The 21,976-nt window shown below is 41.7% G+C and overlaps 1 protein-coding gene across 15 annotated transcripts in view; it reads right to left on the bottom strand.

Moving 5' to 3' along the window:
• PPFIBP1 (PPFIA binding protein 1) overlaps nucleotides 1-21,976 on the bottom strand; it is a 115,947-nt gene that overhangs the window by 11,415 nt on the left and 82,556 nt on the right. For 2 of the 15 annotated variants that reach the window (XM_074825527.1, XM_074825528.1), the window contains 13 exons: nucleotides 19,089-19,181; nucleotides 18,509-18,601; nucleotides 16,635-16,749; nucleotides 15,095-15,127; nucleotides 13,721-13,782; nucleotides 12,918-13,002; nucleotides 10,110-10,267; nucleotides 9,045-9,175; nucleotides 7,488-7,541; nucleotides 6,246-6,306; nucleotides 5,105-5,134; nucleotides 3,776-3,947; nucleotides 2,235-2,267 (listed from right to left, as the gene is read on the bottom strand). In XM_074825527.1, the coding sequence (XP_074681628.1) occupies nucleotides 2,235-2,267; nucleotides 3,776-3,947; nucleotides 5,105-5,134; nucleotides 6,246-6,306; nucleotides 7,488-7,541; nucleotides 9,045-9,175; nucleotides 10,110-10,267; nucleotides 12,918-13,002; nucleotides 13,721-13,782; nucleotides 15,095-15,127; nucleotides 16,635-16,749; nucleotides 18,509-18,601; nucleotides 19,089-19,181 (1,120 nt within the window). The remainder of the gene's footprint in view (nucleotides 1-2,234; nucleotides 2,268-3,775; nucleotides 3,948-5,104; nucleotides 5,135-6,245; nucleotides 6,307-7,487; nucleotides 7,542-9,044; nucleotides 9,176-10,109; nucleotides 10,268-12,917; nucleotides 13,003-13,720; nucleotides 13,783-15,094; nucleotides 15,128-16,634; nucleotides 16,750-18,508; nucleotides 18,602-19,088; nucleotides 19,182-21,976) is intronic. The other 13 variants (XM_074825529.1, XM_074825531.1, XM_074825530.1 and 10 more) reach the window with 13 other exon arrangements.

Raw genomic sequence — 21,976 nt, 5'->3', positions numbered from 1 at the left:
CCATCAAGACCCACTTGCGCAGGACTGTACAGACACACTCCTGAACTTGGAATTGCCTCTTGCTAAAATTATTGAAAACCACCATGTTAAGAAAATGGGGCAAAGAAGGATGGGAAAATCCAGGAGAAACAACACATGTTCCTCCTTCATGGGCTGGACTGGGAACACTCCAAGGCAATGCTCTGCACCAGTTAAGTGCCTTGCATCCAAGGTGGGCAAAAAACGCCTTGTGAATCAATCAGTGAATTAAATCCCAAGTTTACTTTTCCTCAGGGAGTGCTCCTACAGTCCTTTCACAGACAGAGCTGAGGCACGTGGATGCCCAGAAACAATTCAGTGCTGTGGCAGGGAACCAAACCAGGTGTCCCCAAAGCACAGAAAAATAAGTAATTTCCCTGCAGGCATCTTTCCTAGTAAGCTGCAGTATTCCATAAATTCCCCATCCAGGAAATTCCAGGAGCAGGAGGGCCCTTTTCCCCTCACTTCTGCAAACTGTGGAATATTTTGTTCCTCTGCAGAGAAACACCATGGAGTTCAGGCTCTGTCTGAACTACATCTTCTGAGTGATGCACAAAGCATCTCTGATTAGAGACCCTACACATTACCACCCACTCTAAAAGCATTAAATCCTTGATGTGTAGCTGTTGTTTTCTACCACAACAGACCTGAGGGCTCCTGTCCCCAAAAGCTGAGCTAACAAAGAACAGAACTATTTAAAGATAAATTTAAAAAGAAAACTGAAAGAATTGCAGTATCTACTAGGCTACGTAAGCAGAGATATGCCAGCAAGTGCCAGACAGCTGAATAAAACTACCATGTGGAGTTTATGCCACTTACTAGCTGGGGAACAGTGACAGCATGAGCCTGTTCAGATGAAGCAGCCGTGGCAAGGCAGCCTGCAGCAGGCTGACAGTCAGGCCTGTAACCACTTTTACCATCTTTTAACATGGTTGTATAATTAGATGACCATAATTTGTTTTTTAACTGGACTCTCAGACTTCAGAAGAAAACCAAGCAAGTTACCCAAGTCAAGGTAGCACATGTATTGCTGGGACACGTAGTCTCAAGTCACAGAGTTAATGCTGAGGCGGCCACAATGTGCCACAAACAGCAACAAACTGCAGGCTTTGCCAGAGTATCTTTCGGCTGGGCAAAGTTTAGATGATTCAGCCAGAACACATTTAAACATGTCCCATTTTCCACCAGTGTTTTAGGTGTTAAACCTTGCAGTGAAGCAACAAGGTCACATAAAAGATTATTTCTAGGCACTTTGGTCTGACCACTATCGATAAATGGATCCTGCAAGTGAGAGACAGCACTAACTTCGAACCAGGCTTTTGCATTTGTGGTTTTTGCTTTACTTGTATAAAAGAAGTGCTAGCTTAGAAAAAACATGTTTAAACAGCATTCTAGAGAGAGAATACCAGGACAAGGTTGGGCGCATTAGTAGCGGAGATTTGCGGGTATTGCAACGTTTGCTCCTTGTCCCTCGCTCCCTTTCATGCACAACCCCATAGAACAGCAAATATTTAAGGGGCCACAGGGGAAATTGTGAGGGCCCAGAGCACTTGGTTTCTTCATCAGTGAGGGGCACACTGGCTGGCTCTACACCCCCCGCCCCCGCGACTGACAGAGCTCTGCTTGCTAAAGTAGGACGCTGAAGGTCTTACCTGCTCTTGCCAGAACCACTCAGGGAACACACACATCACAAGACTGGTTTTTACTACATGAATGGCTCTATCCCCATTTGCCCCAGTTATTTCTCATCTGTTTATTATAATATATGTATCTTAGAAGAGGAATTACATATCCTTCCCCCCAGAAGTCCCCTAAGTGAATGCCTGGGAAACATACCTCATTCCCTGCTTTGCCACCATTTAAGCTCTTCCAGGAGCCATAGGACAGGTGACAGCAAAAGGTGCCTCCAGCATTTAAACATCACCAACACCCACCTGCTACCTTGGTCTGCGGGTAACTTTGTGCTCAAAGTTACGGCAAAGGTCTCTGCAAATTAACCCGCAATCTCTCTCATTAGTAGCAGTTACTGAGAAATGGCGCAGCTGACTTTTTAGCAGAGAGTAGATGTTAAATGAAAACTCCTTTTAGTGATGGACAAAGTTTCAATGCAGAGCTCTGGTGTCTAGTTCTTGTCTGAAAAGTGTGTGGCCATAACCAGCTGTTAGCAGCAGTCACAAGACAGCGCTGGTACAGGCAGACATGCAGGATTACTATACCTAAAGTAGGTGCACTTGCACTTCGACTGCGATCTTCAGATATCCGAACAATGCACATAACCACACGCAGCACAACGGGAGAGAACACGCAGAGGGACAAGGTAAAACACAGTTCAAAACTTACATCAGCAAAATACAAGACAAAAGGAGGGAGGTACATGAGACACATGCGCCACACACAATGCTGAATTCACACAGAGATTAGGATTACCAATTCCACGTTAATCCCCCTCTCACAAAAAAAAAGAAATGCAGTAGAGCTCTACGGTGGAGAGGGTAAAACAGCACCGCAGTCACTTTGGTGCAGGGAGGTCACTTGCTCCATGACACATGGGGCAGGTGACTCACGTGGGCTCCTGTGAGGTGGCAAGTATCTGGACACCAGCTTTACAGATGAAAGCACTGAAATCTGGATAACATAAATAACTTACTCATATTCACAGGACCCTGACTTAGACGGCCCATCTTCCAAATCTTTATGACAGCCACAAGTACTCCTCTTGGTTAGGCAAATTAATTTCAGGATGAAACAAGTGATTACACAAAAGCACACATGAAATAAACCAAAGCAAAGAGTCCAACCCTCAGAATAGACTGTACATCTATTCCAAGTAAGCTAGCAAGTTCCCATGCTATATGTCACAGGTAAATATGGACAATGTATAATAAATGTGCAGGTATGTTATTTCTTTTGAACAACAGTCAAAAATTGTCTTTGAGTAAGCAAGAACAGGAGACTCTTCTGCTCAGCAAAGCAGAAGCTATCCCCCTTCAGGCTTCTGAAGGATGGAGTTAAATTCCTAAGTCTTGTGCAAGAGAAAGCCAAAAACTTTAGATGAATGGCAGTAGATCTGATGCACAGACTCCCCTGATGCTTGAACTGGAACAGTGGAAAGACTCCTAGAGCAGAGCAGTGAATGCAAGTAGGATTTCAGTTAGTGGCAACAGCAACTTCTGCATTAAGCAGAATATTTTATTTCTTTGTCGTGCAAATTCATCAAATGACATTATCAAAACAACTCCCCCTCCACTACAGGTCCAAAAATCAACATGAGCTTGAATAACTTGTGAATCCTGTTCCTGTTGTTACCATCTCTTTTGCAAGGCTGCTTAAATACACATAAAATAAAGAGGAAGACTGAGTGCTGCTGCCGCATTTCTGTACATCTGAAAATCTTATGTAAGATAAACTGAGGATGGAGCCAGGGGAAAAAAAGCCCACAAGTCCCATGTGTGAACTACTGCCAGACAGCTAGCATTTCAAAACAGCAGCAATCCACTGCAAGGTCCCAGGGAGGTATCACAGCAGAGGCTGAAACAGAGCAAATACTTCATTACATCAGTGAGGTTTTCTTCTGGGGTTTTGGGGTTTTTTTTCTGGTTTTTTTTGTTGCTATTTGATATTTTCCAAACATTCCACTGAGAAAAGTGCCACAAAGTCACAGTGAGACTAAGGCTAGCCTTCCTGCTTCTTAAGACAGTTACAGCTGTTAAGACCCTTCAAAATACACAGAATCTCCATGCAGGTGCATGATACCTACCCAGATTGGGGGCACTTGCGGTCCTCTTGTTATTTTTTATCTTGAAAAAGCCTCGTCCAAATGAAGATCTGGCTTTACGGGTACCAAAACTATCCTCATCGCCTGCGCCACCATGAGAAGGAGACTTTGGAGGAAGGGTTGCGAAATTATTACCTTCCACAGGAGGTTTAACCTGCTCAAGTTAGGGAAATAAAGATTCAATATCAGGGAATTGCAAGGCTGCAAAGTGACTGCTGCCAGATAATCTGGAGAGTCTCTCTCATTTGTTACTACAAGAAAACAGAATGTAAAGGCCATAAAAGAAAACATAAACAAGATCTTCATCTGAGTATGTTCAGAACCCAGGATTACTATCACTACCTCTAAGAGTAACCTGTCTTCTCTAAGATGTTTCTCAGTTTCTGCAAGGCTGGCTTACAGGTATGGAAAAGGCAAAAATACAGTCCTGGAAGGCTTTGAACTTTTCCAGCTTTCCAGGGTTGCTGTCTTCCCCACTGGTAGCTGTAAAGGCAGCGGAAAGCAGAGAGAGATGAGACCCCCATAGTATACTGGTTCTCTGCCAAATGTCAGACAGCTCTTTTTGTCAATCCCTGCTCTGCAGTTTCAGAATTAATGGATTAACTATGTCCACTGCCAAAGCTGAGAGGAAATTAAGTATCAAGCAAGGAGTATAAATGCCAAGACAGACATCAGACACACCAGTTAACCAATTTAAAGCAGTGGTTTTAACCTTGCTGGTTGTTTCACTGTCTCTTTAAGAAGGACGAAGCAAACCATTTGCAACCCAAATAGGATCCTTTGGCTTTTGCTGAATCGACACAGCATCCACCCTACAAGTGGTATCTGAGGTATGTCGTCTCTGCTCTGGTCTTCCTATAGGTATTAATTGTTGTGTGCAAACTATGGCCATTCGGTGCCGCAGGGTGATTGCTCTGCAATGACTGTCTTTCTAGGAACACGGTTGCTAGTCACAGAAAACAATCTGGAAAGCCAAAGGTTTTTATAGAGACACTAATCAAAGGTAATTACAGGTCAGTAAAATATTTAATGGCTAGCTTTGCTAATTATCTAGTGGTAGAATATGTGGGGGAAACATTAGCTTAGATGGCAACCCTATGCTCAACCGGACTGAAAGACCATCCAGTGTGCGAGACGCTGCGAGCCTGACACAGAAGCGATGGTGACAACCATCAGATACTCCTCACTATCTTGTCTGCAGGTCTGCTATTCCGCCTCTGGAGCTGCAATTTCACACAACTAAGCTTTTGAACACCCGCTCACTCTCTGTGTTTCCCCATGTACACGCACGAGTGCGCACACACACGTTACCTCTGTCGGCTTCTGTGCAGCGTCTCTGTCCTGTTTGGGAAGGGTTAAGAAAGACATTTAAAAAGTCATGGTTTATGGCCAGTATTCAATTCGTTATGATTACCCTGAGTTAAACACTGACTGAAATACTCTTCCCTGCCTATTTTTTTCCCCCCAAAATAAATCTCTTCATAGTTGTATTTCACACAGATTAACTCTTGCTTTCTTTGAGGTCAGTGAGCTGACAGGAAAATACGGCTGCTTCAGTTTACTTTGTAAAGGATTAGCTCTGTACATAATTAGCGACATGCAGTCTGTTAAGGCACTAATAGGCACAGCTGGCTGAGGGGACCCAAAGCAGGAATCAGACAGGATAGAAGCCAAGTAGATAAAACATCCATAGCCTCCACTCCTTGGCTGTCCAAACGAACAAAAAAATCCCCAAACCCTAACACATGAACTCTGGCTCCCATCATCGAGTTCTGGTTACATTTTCAGTCCTGTCAACATCCCTCCCGAGCTGTTAAGACACAGCTCAGCACCTTGGGTATCACGGAACTTGGGAGCTTTTAGGAGTTTAGGCTGTCAAAAAAGAGCACAGGAATTGCCCTGATTTAATGACATTGTTAGAGGCTAGCTGCTTTTGGTCACTTGAAGAGAGACCTAAACTGAAGTTATCACCAGACATACAAAGGCTCAGTATTCTCTTCCCAACCACCTAAAACATACAGGCACCCCAGACTGTATTTTACAATGCATTAATTACATGGCCTTGCAAAATTATGCACCTAAACACAGGTAGGAAGTGGTAGTGGGACTTACTTTCTTCTTGTCTTAAATCAGAAAAGCGTATCAACTAAAAAAAAAACCAAACCTCATTATCTGAGGAAAAACACAGCAAGAGAGTCTCAGGTAAACACCTCATAAAAAAACAAAACAAAAAAAAAAGTGCCTGTGTTTTCAAGGACAGATTTTCTCCTTTAATAAAATCTGGAAGATGTCACATGTGTGTGACCATTGTTAACACATGACGTGAGGACTACTCTACTCTGACTCGGAATTTCTCAGAAGGAGGCAACAAAGCGTCCACAGGGTCACTGTCACAACAGAGACATCACCCCTATTTCTAAGGGGGTGGGAGGAAGTAGGAGACCAAACTAACCGCTTCAGACGTCTCTTTTCTCAAACTGCTCAGACTGCTGGACTTCTGCAGCAAAGAAGCTCTGAAACAAACAACATAAAACCCAAGCCAAGTTACTGGAATGAAATTTGCCAAGATAAACGCACTCCCAGGAATCAGCTTTAAGGAAAGTATTATCATACATGATGAGATATACTAAAACCAAAGACATTTGGAATTAAAGCAATCAGTGCACTGATCAGATCTCACACAATTTGTTGAGATACAGTAACTTCCACATCATAATTACTGCTGCTAATGCTTCAGTGACATGATGCCTACCTTTGAATATTTTTAGCTTCTTATTTAATGTTTTATTTTCAGAAGCACAAGCAGAAGTTACACAGGCAAAGGAAGTGATATAAACAAAAGCTATGAAAACCAGTATTTTTAGCAACAGGCTTCTGACTAATTTAATCCTTAAAGAAGCCAAGCACATTAAATCAAGCATGTCATGTGTGTTTTAGTATTTTATCTTCAGTTCCATTTTCCATTTCGGACCAGATATCCCCCAACTTCTGGTGGGATTTACAGTCTAGAACACTTAAGCCTGGTTGAAAAGAAAGTTACCACTAAAGTTTTTCCTGCAACCAGGTATAAATTATGAGTAACTTCACTGCATTTTTACAAAGTTACCTATCTTTATACCAACGTAAGGGGAGTAGAATTTGGCTTTGGGAATATTCTCATGGCACTGACTAAGTCACTCAAAATAAAAACAGCTGCTGAGCCTCACACCATGTACCAGACAAACCCTGTCGACCTAGGCTCCTTACTAATAAATTGCTTTAACTCGAGTTCATAAATAGTTCCACTGATTTCCCTAGGGAATATGGCTATGTGGCAGAAATTAAAATTATTTTCTCATTGTAGTCAGCTGATCACCCTTCCCCCACTATCAAAAGGAAAAAGCAAATCACATGTGCATGTACTAAGGAAAACTGTAAATTTCAAAGTATATTGACAGTCTACAACTCAATTAGAGATGCTTCACAGTGTAAAAGAAATGAACTGTACATGTGCACAGATAAAGCACTGGAAAAATAATGACCACAAAAACAAAGGACATGAGCAGAAAACTACCACCATTAAATATCATCTTAGCTAGAATTAGTTGACATATTTACATGCGTATGTAAAATAAGGGGGGCACGTTGCGGGGGGTTTCAAGTTGACAATCACATATAAATATGTTTCCTAAACATTTTTGATTATGATACTTACGCTGGACTATCACACAGTTGAGTTTCTGGGGAGGAACCTGTTGATCTTCCTTCACTGGAAAAACAGAAAAAGATATGAAAAAAGTAAGGGATTTGGGGATCCTATCCAAACACCTTGCCGATACAGAAACCCTATTATCTCAGCCTGCTTTAATCCTGTTTTCACTTCAGCTGCTATGGTACTAACACGTCAAATTTTCCCCTCTACAGTGGCAAGTCTTGTAAAAGATAAAGGACAAAGGTGAACTCGAGAGTCCCAGGAAAGACAACTCGCACTGTAAGTTGATGACAATACTGCACTATTCAGCTTAAATAAATGCAGAGGTTACAACATGCGCAGGGTCTGCAGCAGCACGAAGTAGTGGAGGTCACCAGCTCCCTGGAGGCACCCACAGTGCGGGGCATTTTGCTGCAGGTTAGTGATTTGTTTGTTTTTTTCCAAGACGGGACATAGATGAAATCCCTGCTGGTGATGGCTAGAGCTGCAGGAGGCACAGCACAGCAGAAACCAAGCAAAGCTGGTCTTCTGGACAGGATGCTTTCCTTGGCTGGAACCAGAAAAACCACAGATCAACTTGTGCTTGCACTGATTTTTTCACATCAAGATTGATGATGGTTTTAAGTCAACAAGATTTCCTTGCCTCTGGATTCTTAGTATTTGATGCTCATTTAGATAAAGCCAGGGATTTGGACCCAGAATAAAAAACCCAAGTGTAGCCTTTGCCTAGCTGCGAGTCGGTGTGCTTGTCAGTACTCACTGCATCCCAGTCCAGATCTGCAGGGGCTGGGTTTCCTCACCCAGGCAAGGAGGGTGCAGGCTTAGAAAAGCTGCAGGAAGCTGACAGCCACTTCTCACCCAGGAGAGTTCACCACCACTGGGTCCAAGCACAGGGGCCCCTCCCTGGGTGCCACAGCTCAGCCGCAGCCCCGGGGTGCAAGCCACACATCCCCACCCTGGCTTGCCCGGGACGCTGCGCCTACACATTTCATCTGGCTTTCAAAATCTCCTAAGAGCAAATGAAGAAGTATCTTTGCATTTCATCATGCCAAATGAGAGCAGCAAGGATATCTTTCTCTGATCTTTTGAAACGCCGCTTGGGTTTCCTTCTGGGGCTCCGTTAACAGCTCAGGGTTAGAGCCGGACAGTCCTTGTGTGGCAGTTTTGGCAGTGCCTCACACCAATCTTCAGCAACTGGGGAAAATGCCTGAATGCAAATCATCAGGAATGCATTTGCGTTAGCACAGCCAACACTATCTCAGCCAGACCTGGATGATGTAAACCTAGATAAAAATAATGATTTTGTGTCTTTCATTACATTAGATCAGTTTTTTCTCTCCTTCTGTTCATTTCTTGCAAAGCAGCTGGTACAGAGCATGAGTGCTGCTACAAGCAACAGCAACCAAACTAATACTTGCTTACTGAAAAAGATTTAATCAATGCACTTCAAGAACTAACAAGACAATGACTTGACAATATAGTAACTGACAGATTATTACTCTCATTAAATGTCACAGAATATTGGATTTACAATTGAAAAATACATGGAAACAATAATACCTCATTTCACTTGCAGGATCTGGCCTAGGCTGTGTTTTCACTTTCTCTGCAACAGGTTCTGAGCTCTTGGATGTTGATGAAAAAGAAGGAATTGAAATCTGTAAAATACTGGTGTGGATCTGTAAGGAATTCTAACAAGAATGAAGAATATGTGTTACATCATTTTGAGCTGGAATTAAGCAGTCATAAATGAAAAAAGAGTAACAGATAAACTATGAAGAAAAGGATCTGAATTAAGATTTTTAAAAGTGATTTTTTTTTCTATTGTAATACAATGATTTACTACTTGAAAGATGGCACTGAAGATAAGATGTGAATCACTGCACAGATAAGCTACAGCATAGACAAAAATCTCACAAGTCTCCCAAAACTGCCCGCTAAATCTATCTCTACCACAGACCCCATGAAGGGTAGTTCACTTTTCAGGTTTACCCCTGTCCTCAGCCACTCAGAGAACACCAAAAAGCTGCTAAACATTTAATTTAATTTAGTTTTCTTCATAGTGTGTTCATGCTGTAAGTCAAGCAAGTCAGTCAAGTGCCTGCTCTGACTCAGAGCTTTAAGAGGAGAGATCTATAGTTTTATTACTGGAAAATGTGATTATAAAAATCAGAGATTGGACCACAACCTACTTGCCATTTAACTGAATGGATGTAATGATGATTGCATCCTTTTAAACATGACAGGATATATTACATAAGTCCCAACATGTTTACTTCAAGTTCCTGACAAATTAAATGCAGCTCCTAAAACAGCTATGTTTGATATGAAAAGTAATTTGTATGTTTTACAGGAAAAGTGGTTTAGACCCATTCTCATGACAAATACAGCTATTTGCTGTCTCTTGATCCCATTTGATGATTAAGAAAAATAAACTTAACTGAACTCAAATGAAACTCCTCATCAGCTTTCACATTCTCCAAAAGGATATGGGACATTACTAAGAACTGTGTAACCCAGAAAAAATCTTTTCGGAAACTTGAGTTTTGGCATCTGCAACATGAATCCATCACAAGCAATGTTTTCAAGGAGTGATCACATTAAATGAGGAAGAAGAAAAGATACCTCTTCATGAATATTCACATTAAACTCATCGTGGATTGGAGATGCTGTTACTGGGGTTGAGGATGGGCTTTTCTCTGGATCAGTCAGACTTGGTGTGTCCAATAAAACTGTGGAAACAGACCCTGAATTCAAGAAGTCTTCACCATCACTTTCCTTGCCTGAAGGGTGAGAAGATGGAACCTTGTTGGCTTTGCTTCTGGACACATGATGACCCTCGCTCCCAAGCAAGGCGCAGCCGCCGTGCTCATTTATGGGCCAAAAAGGGAAGAGGCTAGGATTACTTTTTTTTTAAGGACAGATTACAATGGAAGAAGGGGAGTCACTGCCAAACGTCGCTTCCCAATTCAATCACCACAACATCACAGGGTTGGAGCAGAGCGGGGACATACATCTGACAGCAAAAGGCCCAGCAAACGCCCTCAGGGCATTTCAACAAGCTGAGTAAACTGGAGTAGTTATTTCCTGTCCCGTGTTCTGGAATTTCATACTAAATACTTCTTTTCCCTTATTCACTAGGGAAAGACCAGGGGGTCAAGTCTTAAGATGCCTCTATGGTATCTTCATATTACCCACAGGAAAAATGCATCCCACTGCACAAGAGTCTAACATCAGCTTTTAAGTGACTACATTATGTATGCAGGCTGCCACAAACTGAGTGTGTCTCATTTAGTTAATGCCGTAGCCCGCACCAGAATCTGGCATCCTCTGCTCCCAGTGAGCGACTTGCTGCTCCTGAACTGACTCAGTACTACCAAAAGGCGCTTGGATTTCCACACTTGTCGTTGATACCAGAGTACTGACACTGACAAGAAAAAGTTAAAGGTAATTGATACTAAAAAGTGAGCAGAAACCTAGCACTCATTGCCAAAGATCTGATGCAAATACACACCAAAGTCTGTTCACAGCAAAAACCTCTCTTGTTCATTTTTTACTGCCTGAAATCTCTGTCCACGCTCCATGAATTGACCATCAAGCACAGTTTCCAGAGACTCGAGGTCTGTTTTAACCTCCTCCTGCCTTTGAAGGCATAGCACTGCATGACAGAGCAACACCTACTGGAAAAACACCACTCCTCCCACACTCAGCATGGTGTTTTGCCCTTACCACCTCTCCTCTTCCCTCACCAATCATGTGCTTTCCCAGCCTCGCAGACTGAAGACATGCAGCCGTGTCCTTAGTGACCTGCAGTGGTTGCAAGGAAGGAAATCCCTCACATACCAAGATCCAAAGCCCACAGTTTTCAGCCCAGCATGCTCTGGCACATGTCAGCTCCTGTCCAGGCTTACACCCATGATGCCAGACTAAGAGAAGCTGCTTCCTGAACCCACCGCTGTACCGGCCTCAGGGTTGCAGTGCTCGAGGGGGAGCAGGACAGGCAGCTGGAGATCAAGGGTGTTCACGTGGCCCTGCAACGCCCCCACCCATTTGTGGGGCTATTGAAAATTTTCACTCTTTGAAAGGATCTCTTGGGGCTCCAACATCCTTCTCCTAGGAAGGCCATCCACCTCCAACATCTGCACAGCCATCAAAAGCCACAAGCCTTTGTCTGTCCTAAAGAAGCTCAGACAACAACCTCGGGTCAATTCAAGGTCTGTGGAAGGCTGGACTCAGTGACACTCAGTGGTAATACAACATTTTGGTGCACGGACTTTTAAGTTACGTGTATATCATACATGCATACATTATCAGAAGGCTAATGTCTAAAATTTGTTGGGGACAGCTCTTTCAGAGGACAGTGACTTACAAAATGCAACTCAAGTTCTGAAAGAACAGGATGATGCAGGGAAAATAACCCACCAGGACAGGACTATTGCTGTAAAGGGAGATGCTCATTTTCTACCATCTAAGTGTTTTCATCTGAAAACCCAGAACCATTTCAGTTATAATGTTCTACATGTGTTTATTTTGATTTTCTTTTAAGGGAGAAAGGAGAGAGATAGGGTATTCAATGCAGTTACATCAAACTGATGACCACCTCAACATTTATCACTTCTGGGGATCAGAAGCTCCTCATCTGGAAACCTCCACCAGCCTTGGCACATACAGAATGGACCGTTACATGTCACAGTATATATTACACCTACCATTTCAGCCACACAGTTAAGCTCATTATCTGGTGGCAGAGAAGGACTTTTTTTCCTGAGGGGGTGGGGTGTGGTGTGTGAAAAAAGACTGGTAGGAAAAGCCAGCCTGGCCCCCCACTGCAGTAAGGAAGGAGAACTATTCTACAGCTGCTGCACGTGGTGGTTTGTGAAGGCTTCATTACATGCCAAAGACATGGCATGTCATCACAACACAGTCCTGGCAGCACACCCGCTTTACTACTGACATTTTTGCAGCTCTTGGGCATTGCTATTACAGCGCGTGCAGCCGCTGGGGCAGTGCTGGTTTGGCTTGTAGGAATGTGCATGCTCAGGCGCTGCTCTGCTCAGCTACCAACTCCTGCCCAGGGATACATGCAAGAGGCAAACAGCAATTTTTAGCAGTTAATGAAGCAGCCAGCCCTGAAAGGCATTTCAGAAGGCTATGGAAAGACCCTGAGAGCTTATCATATTCAAACTAATTTTACAAGGGGGAAATAATCAACATGACAATAATAGTTACTACTGCCAGACGGTAAATGGGACAGCACCCAAATGTGTAGCTGCCTGGACAAAAAGGCAATTTACCAGTTCTCACCAGTTGAAGAACTGGCTTTTACTCTAAGAGATGCCTCCAAAGGTAAGTCTAAGAGTCAATATAACACTACCACAAAGCACCTGGAGCTTAAATGAAAGTTTGATTTTTTTTTTTTTGATTGTACAATACCTTTTTTACCTTGAGCCAGTATCACCATGTCTTGAACTTTCTTGTACCTATTCAGTGATTGCCGAAGCTCTTCTATTTTCCGATCCTAAAATAAAGGAAAGTTGTGACCGTGCTTCTTCCTTCAGCAAATCAAAAATAAGAAATACAAATACTAGGTATTTGTAGATATTCAGTTTAATGGGTTGTAAGACTAAAAGAAACAGGAAGTGTGGATGGGACAGGACCCAGAACTCTGAGAGGCTTTGAAATATCAAAACTTGTATTTAGCAGAAACTACCATCTGGTAATCACCAGAATTGCCCCAGCCTTCAAAGTGGGTTTCAGCTCCCTTATTAAGTCAAAGGTAAAGTATAATAAATTTTCCAAGTACAAAGAAAGTAGTAATCAAAGGAGTTAGGGCTTTGGTGATCAAAAGAAAACATCCTATAAAATGCATATGCATATGAATACGCAAAGCCATACATGAAAACAATTCATCCTTTACAGAAAGCCCTTTTGGAAATGCAGCCTGTGATATCTCATGGGACTTGTATGGAGCTCTCTGCGTTTTCAGAACAGGGTGTAAACTGCAGTCGCACAGAACTGAATGACACAACAGTGTAAGGACTCTGTGTGCATGTGATAGAGCTCGTAAATGCTCAGTTATAGTCCCTTAAAGGCACTGCAGTGCTTCTCTCTATAGTGAATCACTGATTCTTACAAATTTGATTTTTTAATTTAATTGTGACAAGTTCATATGTGAAGATTTTCGTAGAGATTTAACTCAATCTGATGAATGATTACTGAAAAAATGACTTTGCTACCTTCTCTTCATTTGCTGCCATTAGAGATTCTACCGCCTTCTTCATTTTCTGTACCTCTATATCTAAAAACACAATACAGTTCTCTAAGTCAATTTAAATAAGACAGTGTAAGGAAATAAGTAAACAAAAAACCTAGAAGCAACTCGGTAATATCTGAAAGCAAAGTTACAAATTAAAAGACAAAACATAAAGCACTTAATTCTACTTCAGATGGACATATATAGAAGAAAACTCTTTTTCTTCAAACCCCTTTTTCTGACATTCTTATCAAGGAAATGATGAAATTCAGGAGATTTCCTTACCCACCCTCCCAGCCTTAGGAAAATGGAAAAGTGAAGAGTAAAACTACTGCTTGACTTTCACTATCTCCATCTTTCAAATAATCGCAAAGCAAGAAGTCCAAAATATAAAAATACTACATTTGGAATGCAATAAAACATACCCTCATTACAACAGTCAACAAATACCCCCAATGGCATCTCAAAAACCCACTATACAAAGCAATAGGATTAATGGATATGATGAAGAAAGCACTGTGCAGTGATGCTTAGCCTTAATTCAGTATGGATGTAGAAATGAGGACAGCACAATGGAATGATACAAGGATTTGCTGTGATGAGCAGTCATGCCAGAACATATATTGTAGTTCAGACTTGGAAAAGGTCCCCAATACAGATGACAGTGTTCTGCGCTTCATCTATAATCCTTATTTACAAAGCATAAATACATGGAAACATGTATGTTCTAACAAGGTCAGATTTTGGAGGTGTCCTGGACTAGAATTCAAAAAGAATGGAAATAATCTCCATTTTTACTAAAAATCTACCTTGCATAAATGATGTAAACTTAAAATTTTGTTACAAACACAGGCAGGTAGACAAATTCACAGGCAAGAAAGCATTTTATCTTGTTTTAACTTCCTAAAATTTCTCGGCAAACAAATAGAGTGGGAAGAACATTTCCTTCCTTAATGAAATGCAAGAAGAAACAAGCTGCCTGGCTGGCTTTCTAGATGAAAGACATTCAGACATGTTGAGCTAAAACAGCAACCGATCCAATTCCAATGATTTTCACTCAGTTATGCTAACTGGAAATCTGGTTTACTGGATTGTGACTGCATTTCATTGAGAGTCAACTGTTCTGTGAGTCTCCATGAGACCAAATCTTCCTTTGTCTATCAGCTTTTCTTCAGAAAACTTTGTATTTCAAGTGTGATATATCCACCCTTATTCTCAAATTTTACTGTAACTAAGGGTTATAGATGATGCAACCTAACAATGTTTGTTAAAGCAGTTTTGCAAACACATGCAGAAAGCTATTCTGGAAAGCACTTCTGAAATGCAAATGCTTGTGGAAAGACACCAGAAACCTTACTTTTATCTTTGAGCTTCTTTTTACAATTTTCATCTGCGCAGGAAAATCCATTGGATTTGAAATTAGCATGAGGGTTATGACATTAAATAACTTTTAAGACAATAACGATACTTAAGGAGTCAACCATTCCTCACTTATTGCAGAAGCAAGCAGTTCACAGTTTCCCCGGTGCACACAAATGGTCTCACTGCTCTCAAACACAACTACCTGTCTCAAGGATATCTTTTTCAACTGTAAATTTTCACTTGTAAGGCCTCAGAAAAGGCTAATGCCAATAGATTACTCTTAAGCTAACACTTTACTAGCAAAAGCCAGCTAAGTGATAAAGTATGTACATTTGTTCAGAAAGCACAATTCAGCTAATGGGGCAGATAACCTGTGTTATCTGCAAACAGCATTACTTAATATTGGTCCAAGGCAGAAAAAACATGGTTCGTCATGGCAGAAGACCTCCTGCTGAGCTATACTGAAAACTAAAGCTGAAAACCAGAGAGTAGTGGGAGATCAGCGTACACAGCAGCTCCCAGGAAGGAAAGACCCATATAAGCAGTCACAAATGCAACAAAGTCAGCTCTTGTTCACATTTAAATATTCTTTAAAAAAAAAAAAAAAAAAAAGGTAATCATGGTTCAATGTGGTCACTTTTAGTGATCTTATGCAGTGGTTTTTGAAAGCATTTTATTAAATAAAATGTGACAATTTACACACAACATTTTCCTCCTCAGGTCAGGGGAGGAGACTAATCTCTTGTGGCTTTATCCTTCTAGAAAAATGTACTTTAAAAGCACAATCTTAAAATCAGCAATAACTATCAGTGAGATATATTCAGAAGTGAAATTGCAGCAGGTCAAAAAAATCTGGAACATTTTTGTGAGGCTTTAAAGAAAAATTTCTGGTTTTAAATAAGGTCTTGAATCTAAGTTTCCCCCAAATAAATACTGATTTTATTTCATCTTTGCAAGCAAATAAAAGAATTATCTGACATGTAAAATTTCTATGCTAATTCAAGCTTAATTAGGATTTAGACTTAACCAGTGCACAAATCCAGAATCAGTCCTCAATTTCACCTACTTACGGCTAGATCCACACTGAAGATTTGCTGGTACAGATCACACTTTGGTTTGCAGTGCGGCTTTTCCTTTTCCTTACCAGTAAGGGGTGTACAAGCAAAGCCCAGCATAGATACCCACACAGAAAGTTTCCTTCTCAATATAATCTTTTTGTGGAACTTGTTGAAATTAGTTTAAGGATTTCTTTATCCATATAAACTGCATCTTTAGAGGCACCATGCAAGCCATGTGAAGAGCTAACTAGGGATTACTTAGGCTAGTTTAAAGTTGATCAAGAACTTGCTATGAGAGTAGGTTCAGCAGATGCATTGTGAACACCCACTAAATATTAAAAGAAGTAAACACAAAGACAAAAAGTATATTAAAATTGAGGCTTTTATCTCTTATTTCCTGGACAACCATTCACGGAAACATGACCTCAGATGAGGTGACTGAGGAGGACACGGTGAGAGAGCCTCCCTTCTTCTTACCTCTATCCAGTATTTCAATTCCTTCTCCTTTCAGCTTGCAAACCAATTTTTCTTGCAACCTTTTTACCTCGACTTCCTTCTGCTCTAGTTTATCTTTCAAAGCTGATAGCTCATCCTGTAACAGATACAGAATCATTCAGTGACAGCTTCCACACGTGTCCGAGACGTTTCCAAAATCCCCTCCTACGAAGCACAGTGGACAGGTCCTCAGCCAGTGGAAACGACCGAGGGCCCCCCGACATTTACACTGGCTGAGGGTACACCCACCAAACTGACTCTGAACATCACAACAGACCACTGAGTCCACTGGGAGGCAAAACCAGGGGGCCTATGGTCCAAAAGTGCTGGTCTCGTGTACAGAGATTTTACCTCTAAATTTAAAAAAGAAGGAGTAAAGCAAAAAAAGCAGTTTTCTTATTTATGTAACCTTGCGGAGACAGAAAAACTGCAGGTGATGAGGCTGAATGCTAGAATTTACCAACACTTTGGTATTTATAGGGCATTTTTCATGTTCAAAGCTGGACAATTATGGAACCGTGATTATACTAGGCTGAGGACAGTTTCAGAAATAACCACTGTTTCTATGAAAGAAAAATCAACCACGACACCATCAAGCACATAAACACATACTGGAAAGTGGTTCAGATGAAAATGTGGTACCTCTGCCATGGTTTGGGTTTGCTGATCAAGCACTGGGAAAGGAAGCTTAGAGTTGAGATTCATGGGAGTAAGACAGATGGTGTTTGGGGGAGTTGGGGTGTATTAGATAAATGCTGTCAAATTTTAACATAGATCCAACCATCTGCACTAGCAAGTGATTGGCATGGATCCATGCATTTAACTTTTTTAAATTTCAGTCAAATCCTACACAGTTTAGTAACATGTTTCTTTCATGTCCGAGGATATCTTGTGCAACAGCATCATCAACGCAGGACCCTCAGTGCAACCTACCCAACACTGAAAATTTAATTTGTTCAGTTTGTAAACAAAACAAGGCAAGACTCATAATTTTGGCATTTACAGCTTCTAATAGAAATTTTAAATCCTTAAAGGAATAAACCAAACTAGAACACTGTGGCTTAAGATATATTCCCAAGCTTCCCTCAAAGGATCTGTTGTAAATATATCGTGAGATCTGCAACCCAAACTATGGCCCAGACCACAGAATTTCCTAAAATTGGTTCCTGTTTGCTCTAAAGCATCATCAAAAAAACCACATCAATCTTAAAATTGTCAAGAAATCAAAGATTCTTCCAGAACAGTGGTTGGGCAATACAATTCTCCAGTGCTCCAACTCAGTACTGATTTTGATGGGATTTCAGTCAGTGTGGGACCCATGCTTCTCCAAAACAAGACCATCTTTTGGTCACTCGAAAAGCTGCTGCTATACCCATGGGCAACTAGAGTTGCATGTGGTGGTTGATGGGTATTGCTTCCCCTGAATTAGAAACACGGTATGTAAATTTACATGTGGGAGAGGGGACAGTATAAGAGAATCACTATTTTCTAGCTAGCTTTCATGAATAAGTTTTCTCTAAAAAGGTGAGAAAAGTTCCATTTGAATAATGGATGTAAGCTACAGAGAGGCAATCTTCCCTTGGAGGGGGAATGATTTTAACCCAAGTCTAATTGCACTATGCGTAACCTACGCAAAGTTCACAACACTAAAATCCTCTCCCATGCAATACAAAAGCTGCTTACAAGGAATATCCACATAAAGAGCTTTCCACATCTAATGGGAAAGAGCGCACTGCTTATCAACACACAGCAATGAACAAAGAACAGAGCATGACAGCACGATGCAAGACAGACCATAAAATGGTGGAACATGAAGGATTCGAAACAGGCCCAATGTTTCCCAGAAACTACTACACCTTCAGCATCTGGCTTTTTTGCTCCATCCGCTGCTTTTCATACTGCATCTGACCCACTTTGATTTTCATACTAGAAAGTTTGGCCATTAATGACTGGTAACAGAGACAGAGGAGTGAGAGAAAACTAAAGGTAGAAAAGAGACAAGGCTAAATGGCAAAGAGAAGTTAGACACTTACAGAAACAGGCTGCTAGAATTACTTAGGTGAATGCTTTCTCTTCAGAAGTGGCTCATTTTTAGCACGTTTAGGAGAAACTAAACGCTCAGCTTTGGTCTCACCTATGGCACACGCCTTATGTACCGCAACTGGTGCTTCTTGACGCATATGTGAAATAAGGTAATAAATATACTGTTACCAGCCAGCTGCATGGGAAGTTATCCTTCATGAAAAACAATACCCAGATCAGAAAACTACAGCATGAAATCTGGAAATAACCCGTTGCTAAGCGAGTACCATGAAACCCCTGGGCCTGAGTGTGCTCAGGATTTTGCAGGGTGCAGGCGAGGACTGGGGAAAAGAGAGCGAACTTCTAAAGCCTGACTTACACCCACCTCTGCTTTTTCCCCTCAGCCTCACTTACTTTGGTTGTTTTCAGTTTTTTCTCATACTGGAGTCTTTCATTGTCCATTTCTCCCACTCTCAACCGCAATTCATTTATTTCCTGGATCAAATCCTGTGTGAAGGGAGAAACAAGACCAGAAACAACAAAGAAATTCAGTAAACAAAAAACAGAACAGCTACCCATTGGTAGGACTGTAAAAACACAGCAGCAATAAAAGGCACTCCATACACAAAAACACATCACCCAAATTCATAGCTTAGTGCTAAGTTGAGCAATTCAGAGCTTCCTAGATATTCAGGGACTGTATTTCTCAGTTTCTGCATTACTGCACTGAATGCAAGGGGACAGAGGACAAAGGGAGACATAAATTGAAGTTGTGTTCCCTGTGCTGGGGGCCAAGAAAGGCCTCCTGCCCCTCTGGGACAGCATGTTCACTGGCCACCAGTGGAAGTTCACCACCATGAGTGGGTAATGGAAAACCATGGCAGCCATCCTTCAATACGCAGCAGCCACACCCTCCCCTCCCCAGTCCCTCCCACCCCAGGCTTGCCAGCTGCCACCTGCCTTTGCAAAATATGAAGCAATTACAGTGTAAATCCATGTTTCCGCCACTCAAATGAGCCCCTCTAACTGAGGGCTGAATGGAAGAGTTATCAGCGGTTTCTACAAGCACAAAGGCACATGTGTTTAAGCATCAATGGTGTCACCACATCTGAGCTTTGTGAATTCAGCCTGGTTTGGAAGAAACTCAGGAGCCACCACCAGCTCACATCTGAGCTCTTCAGAAGAATGGCTTACCTCCTGGCCATCCTGCTGGAGAGACCGACCAGGTCTGAGTGGCACCAGCTCTCAGCTCCCTTCCTGCAGTGGTCAAACAAACCCTGAGCTTGACTGTGCCGCCAAGGCGCAAGGCATCCTTTCGCCAAATGTCTCAGTCCTCCAGATGGGGAAATGGCATCTTGAGCGGCCAGCTGCAGGCCTGGACAGAGTGTCCCTCCACATAAGAGATACCACACCACAGCTTATTGGGAAAATAATCTTCCTGCTCAGCAGGGGAACACATTACCAGGAAGCTGTGGCTTTCGCACAACTCGGCAATGTCCAGCAAGCTTCTGCCTCATGTAGATGTCACTGACCTCTCATTTATGTATGGACACCAGATCAGTGTTAGATTTGTGTGAAAGAAGAAAAAAAAAAAAAAATGCAGTTTCTCAGCAGCTACTGTAATGCTGTATCACCACGAAACTCTTCAAAAGAGGAGATAAGCTCTTTGTGCACCCTAGAAAATGTAAGAGGCCTTGAACTGCAGTGTAATGGCTTTTACACTACCAAGATAGTGTGGTGCTCAGGTTTGCCTGCCTTCCTACACAGTAAGGCAAATCCTATCCATGTCAAGCAACGCTGTACATCGAGCTAACAACTGTAAGCACAATTTTTGAGAGCTAATTGTATGATTAATAGAGATTTATAATTTATAAATTAACAAGCTGATGTTTAGAAGGTATTCAATGGTGCCTCTAACACCTGCCTTCCAGCCCCATGCCACATTTTCTGAGCTTACAAACCTCTGGTTATTATTTCGTGATTAATGAATCTGACAGCAACAGAGCAGCATCTGTATTTCTTTAGCAAGAACCAAACTCCATTACCAGAACTACAAGAAAAATGAAAATATAGAACATTTTGATGTTATTAGTAATAACTACTGCTAATGATGACCTTCCGATTTGGGTACGCCTGCAATTCCTCACCGAGTCTTCAATGTGTGACCTTTACAAAGCACATCACTCTTCTAAGTATAAATGTAGATGGATGTCAGTCTGCATGACTACACCAATTGAGCTGTTTCTTATCAACACCAGGTGTTCGAGATGTCTAACCAATCTATTTTCCCAGGTCTGATGGTCAGCTTTGACACTATGGCAATTGATTTGTTTGGGGCTTTTCTCTCCTGCAGTCATCACTTCTGCTTTGGCATGTTCCAATGTCAAAATATGCTGTATAGCAGTAACTGCTGAGGTTGTTGCCTACTTACTTATCACTTCAACTATGTGACTTTAAAATACTGAATAAGGAGAGAGAAACCAGTTATCCATATTCAAAAGGCCCCTGTGAGGCAAAATGAATAACAAACCAACACTCTTTTTATGAAAAAAAGTTAGCACAACTCATATCAATTAACAGCAGCGTCAAGATACACTTGCAATGTCACAGAAAACAGCAATCTTGCAAGTGCTTGCATTCTCGCAGAATCCAAGAGTGTAAGATGCTGGAGCAGAAACTAAATTCTTCTGCTTGATCTGTTATGGGCCTCATGGGTAATTGGATCCTTTACCACCGGTAACTGGTCACCAAAAATACTGTACAATTTCTCAAGGGTTAAATAGAACTAAAGACAAGCCCTGACAGCATGCTTTGCCCTAAAAGTATTTTCAATACTCTCTTGCAAGTGCAACATTAACTCAAGTCTTAAGTTATCTACGACACAGTACCTGTACAGGACATTCATTCTCATCTTTTCAAGGCAGAGGTGTACATTAAAGATTCACCAGGTTCCATATACAGACCCTCACTAGTACAAAAGAGATGGTCAAGCCCTGCATAAATGAGCAGAGGAAAAAGAAAAGGCCCAAACGGGGCTGTCTTCCTGGCTACTGAATTTATTATTTAACTCTGGGCAAGGTACTGGAGGTAGAGATTGTCAATGGCACTGAAGTTCCCTAAGAAATCCTAATCCTCCCAATGTACTTCACCTTCCTACTTGCTGCCCTGAAACATTTACCGTTTTCTTCCACTATTCTCTATTCAACTGATTTTGACTGCAAATCTGTCACAGCAAGGACTGCCTTATCCCCTCCTGCAGTGGTCCCAGAAGGAGATCACAGCATTGTCTGAAACCTGAAGGT

The sequence above is a fragment of the Strix aluco genome, chromosome 5, assembly GCF_031877795.1.
Source record: "Strix aluco isolate bStrAlu1 chromosome 5, bStrAlu1.hap1, whole genome shotgun sequence".
NCBI classification, from domain to species: Eukaryota; Metazoa; Chordata; class Aves; order Strigiformes; family Strigidae; genus Strix; species Strix aluco.
The sequence above is the reverse complement of the archived record's forward strand: the minus strand, read 5'-3'. Positions and strand labels throughout refer to the sequence as shown.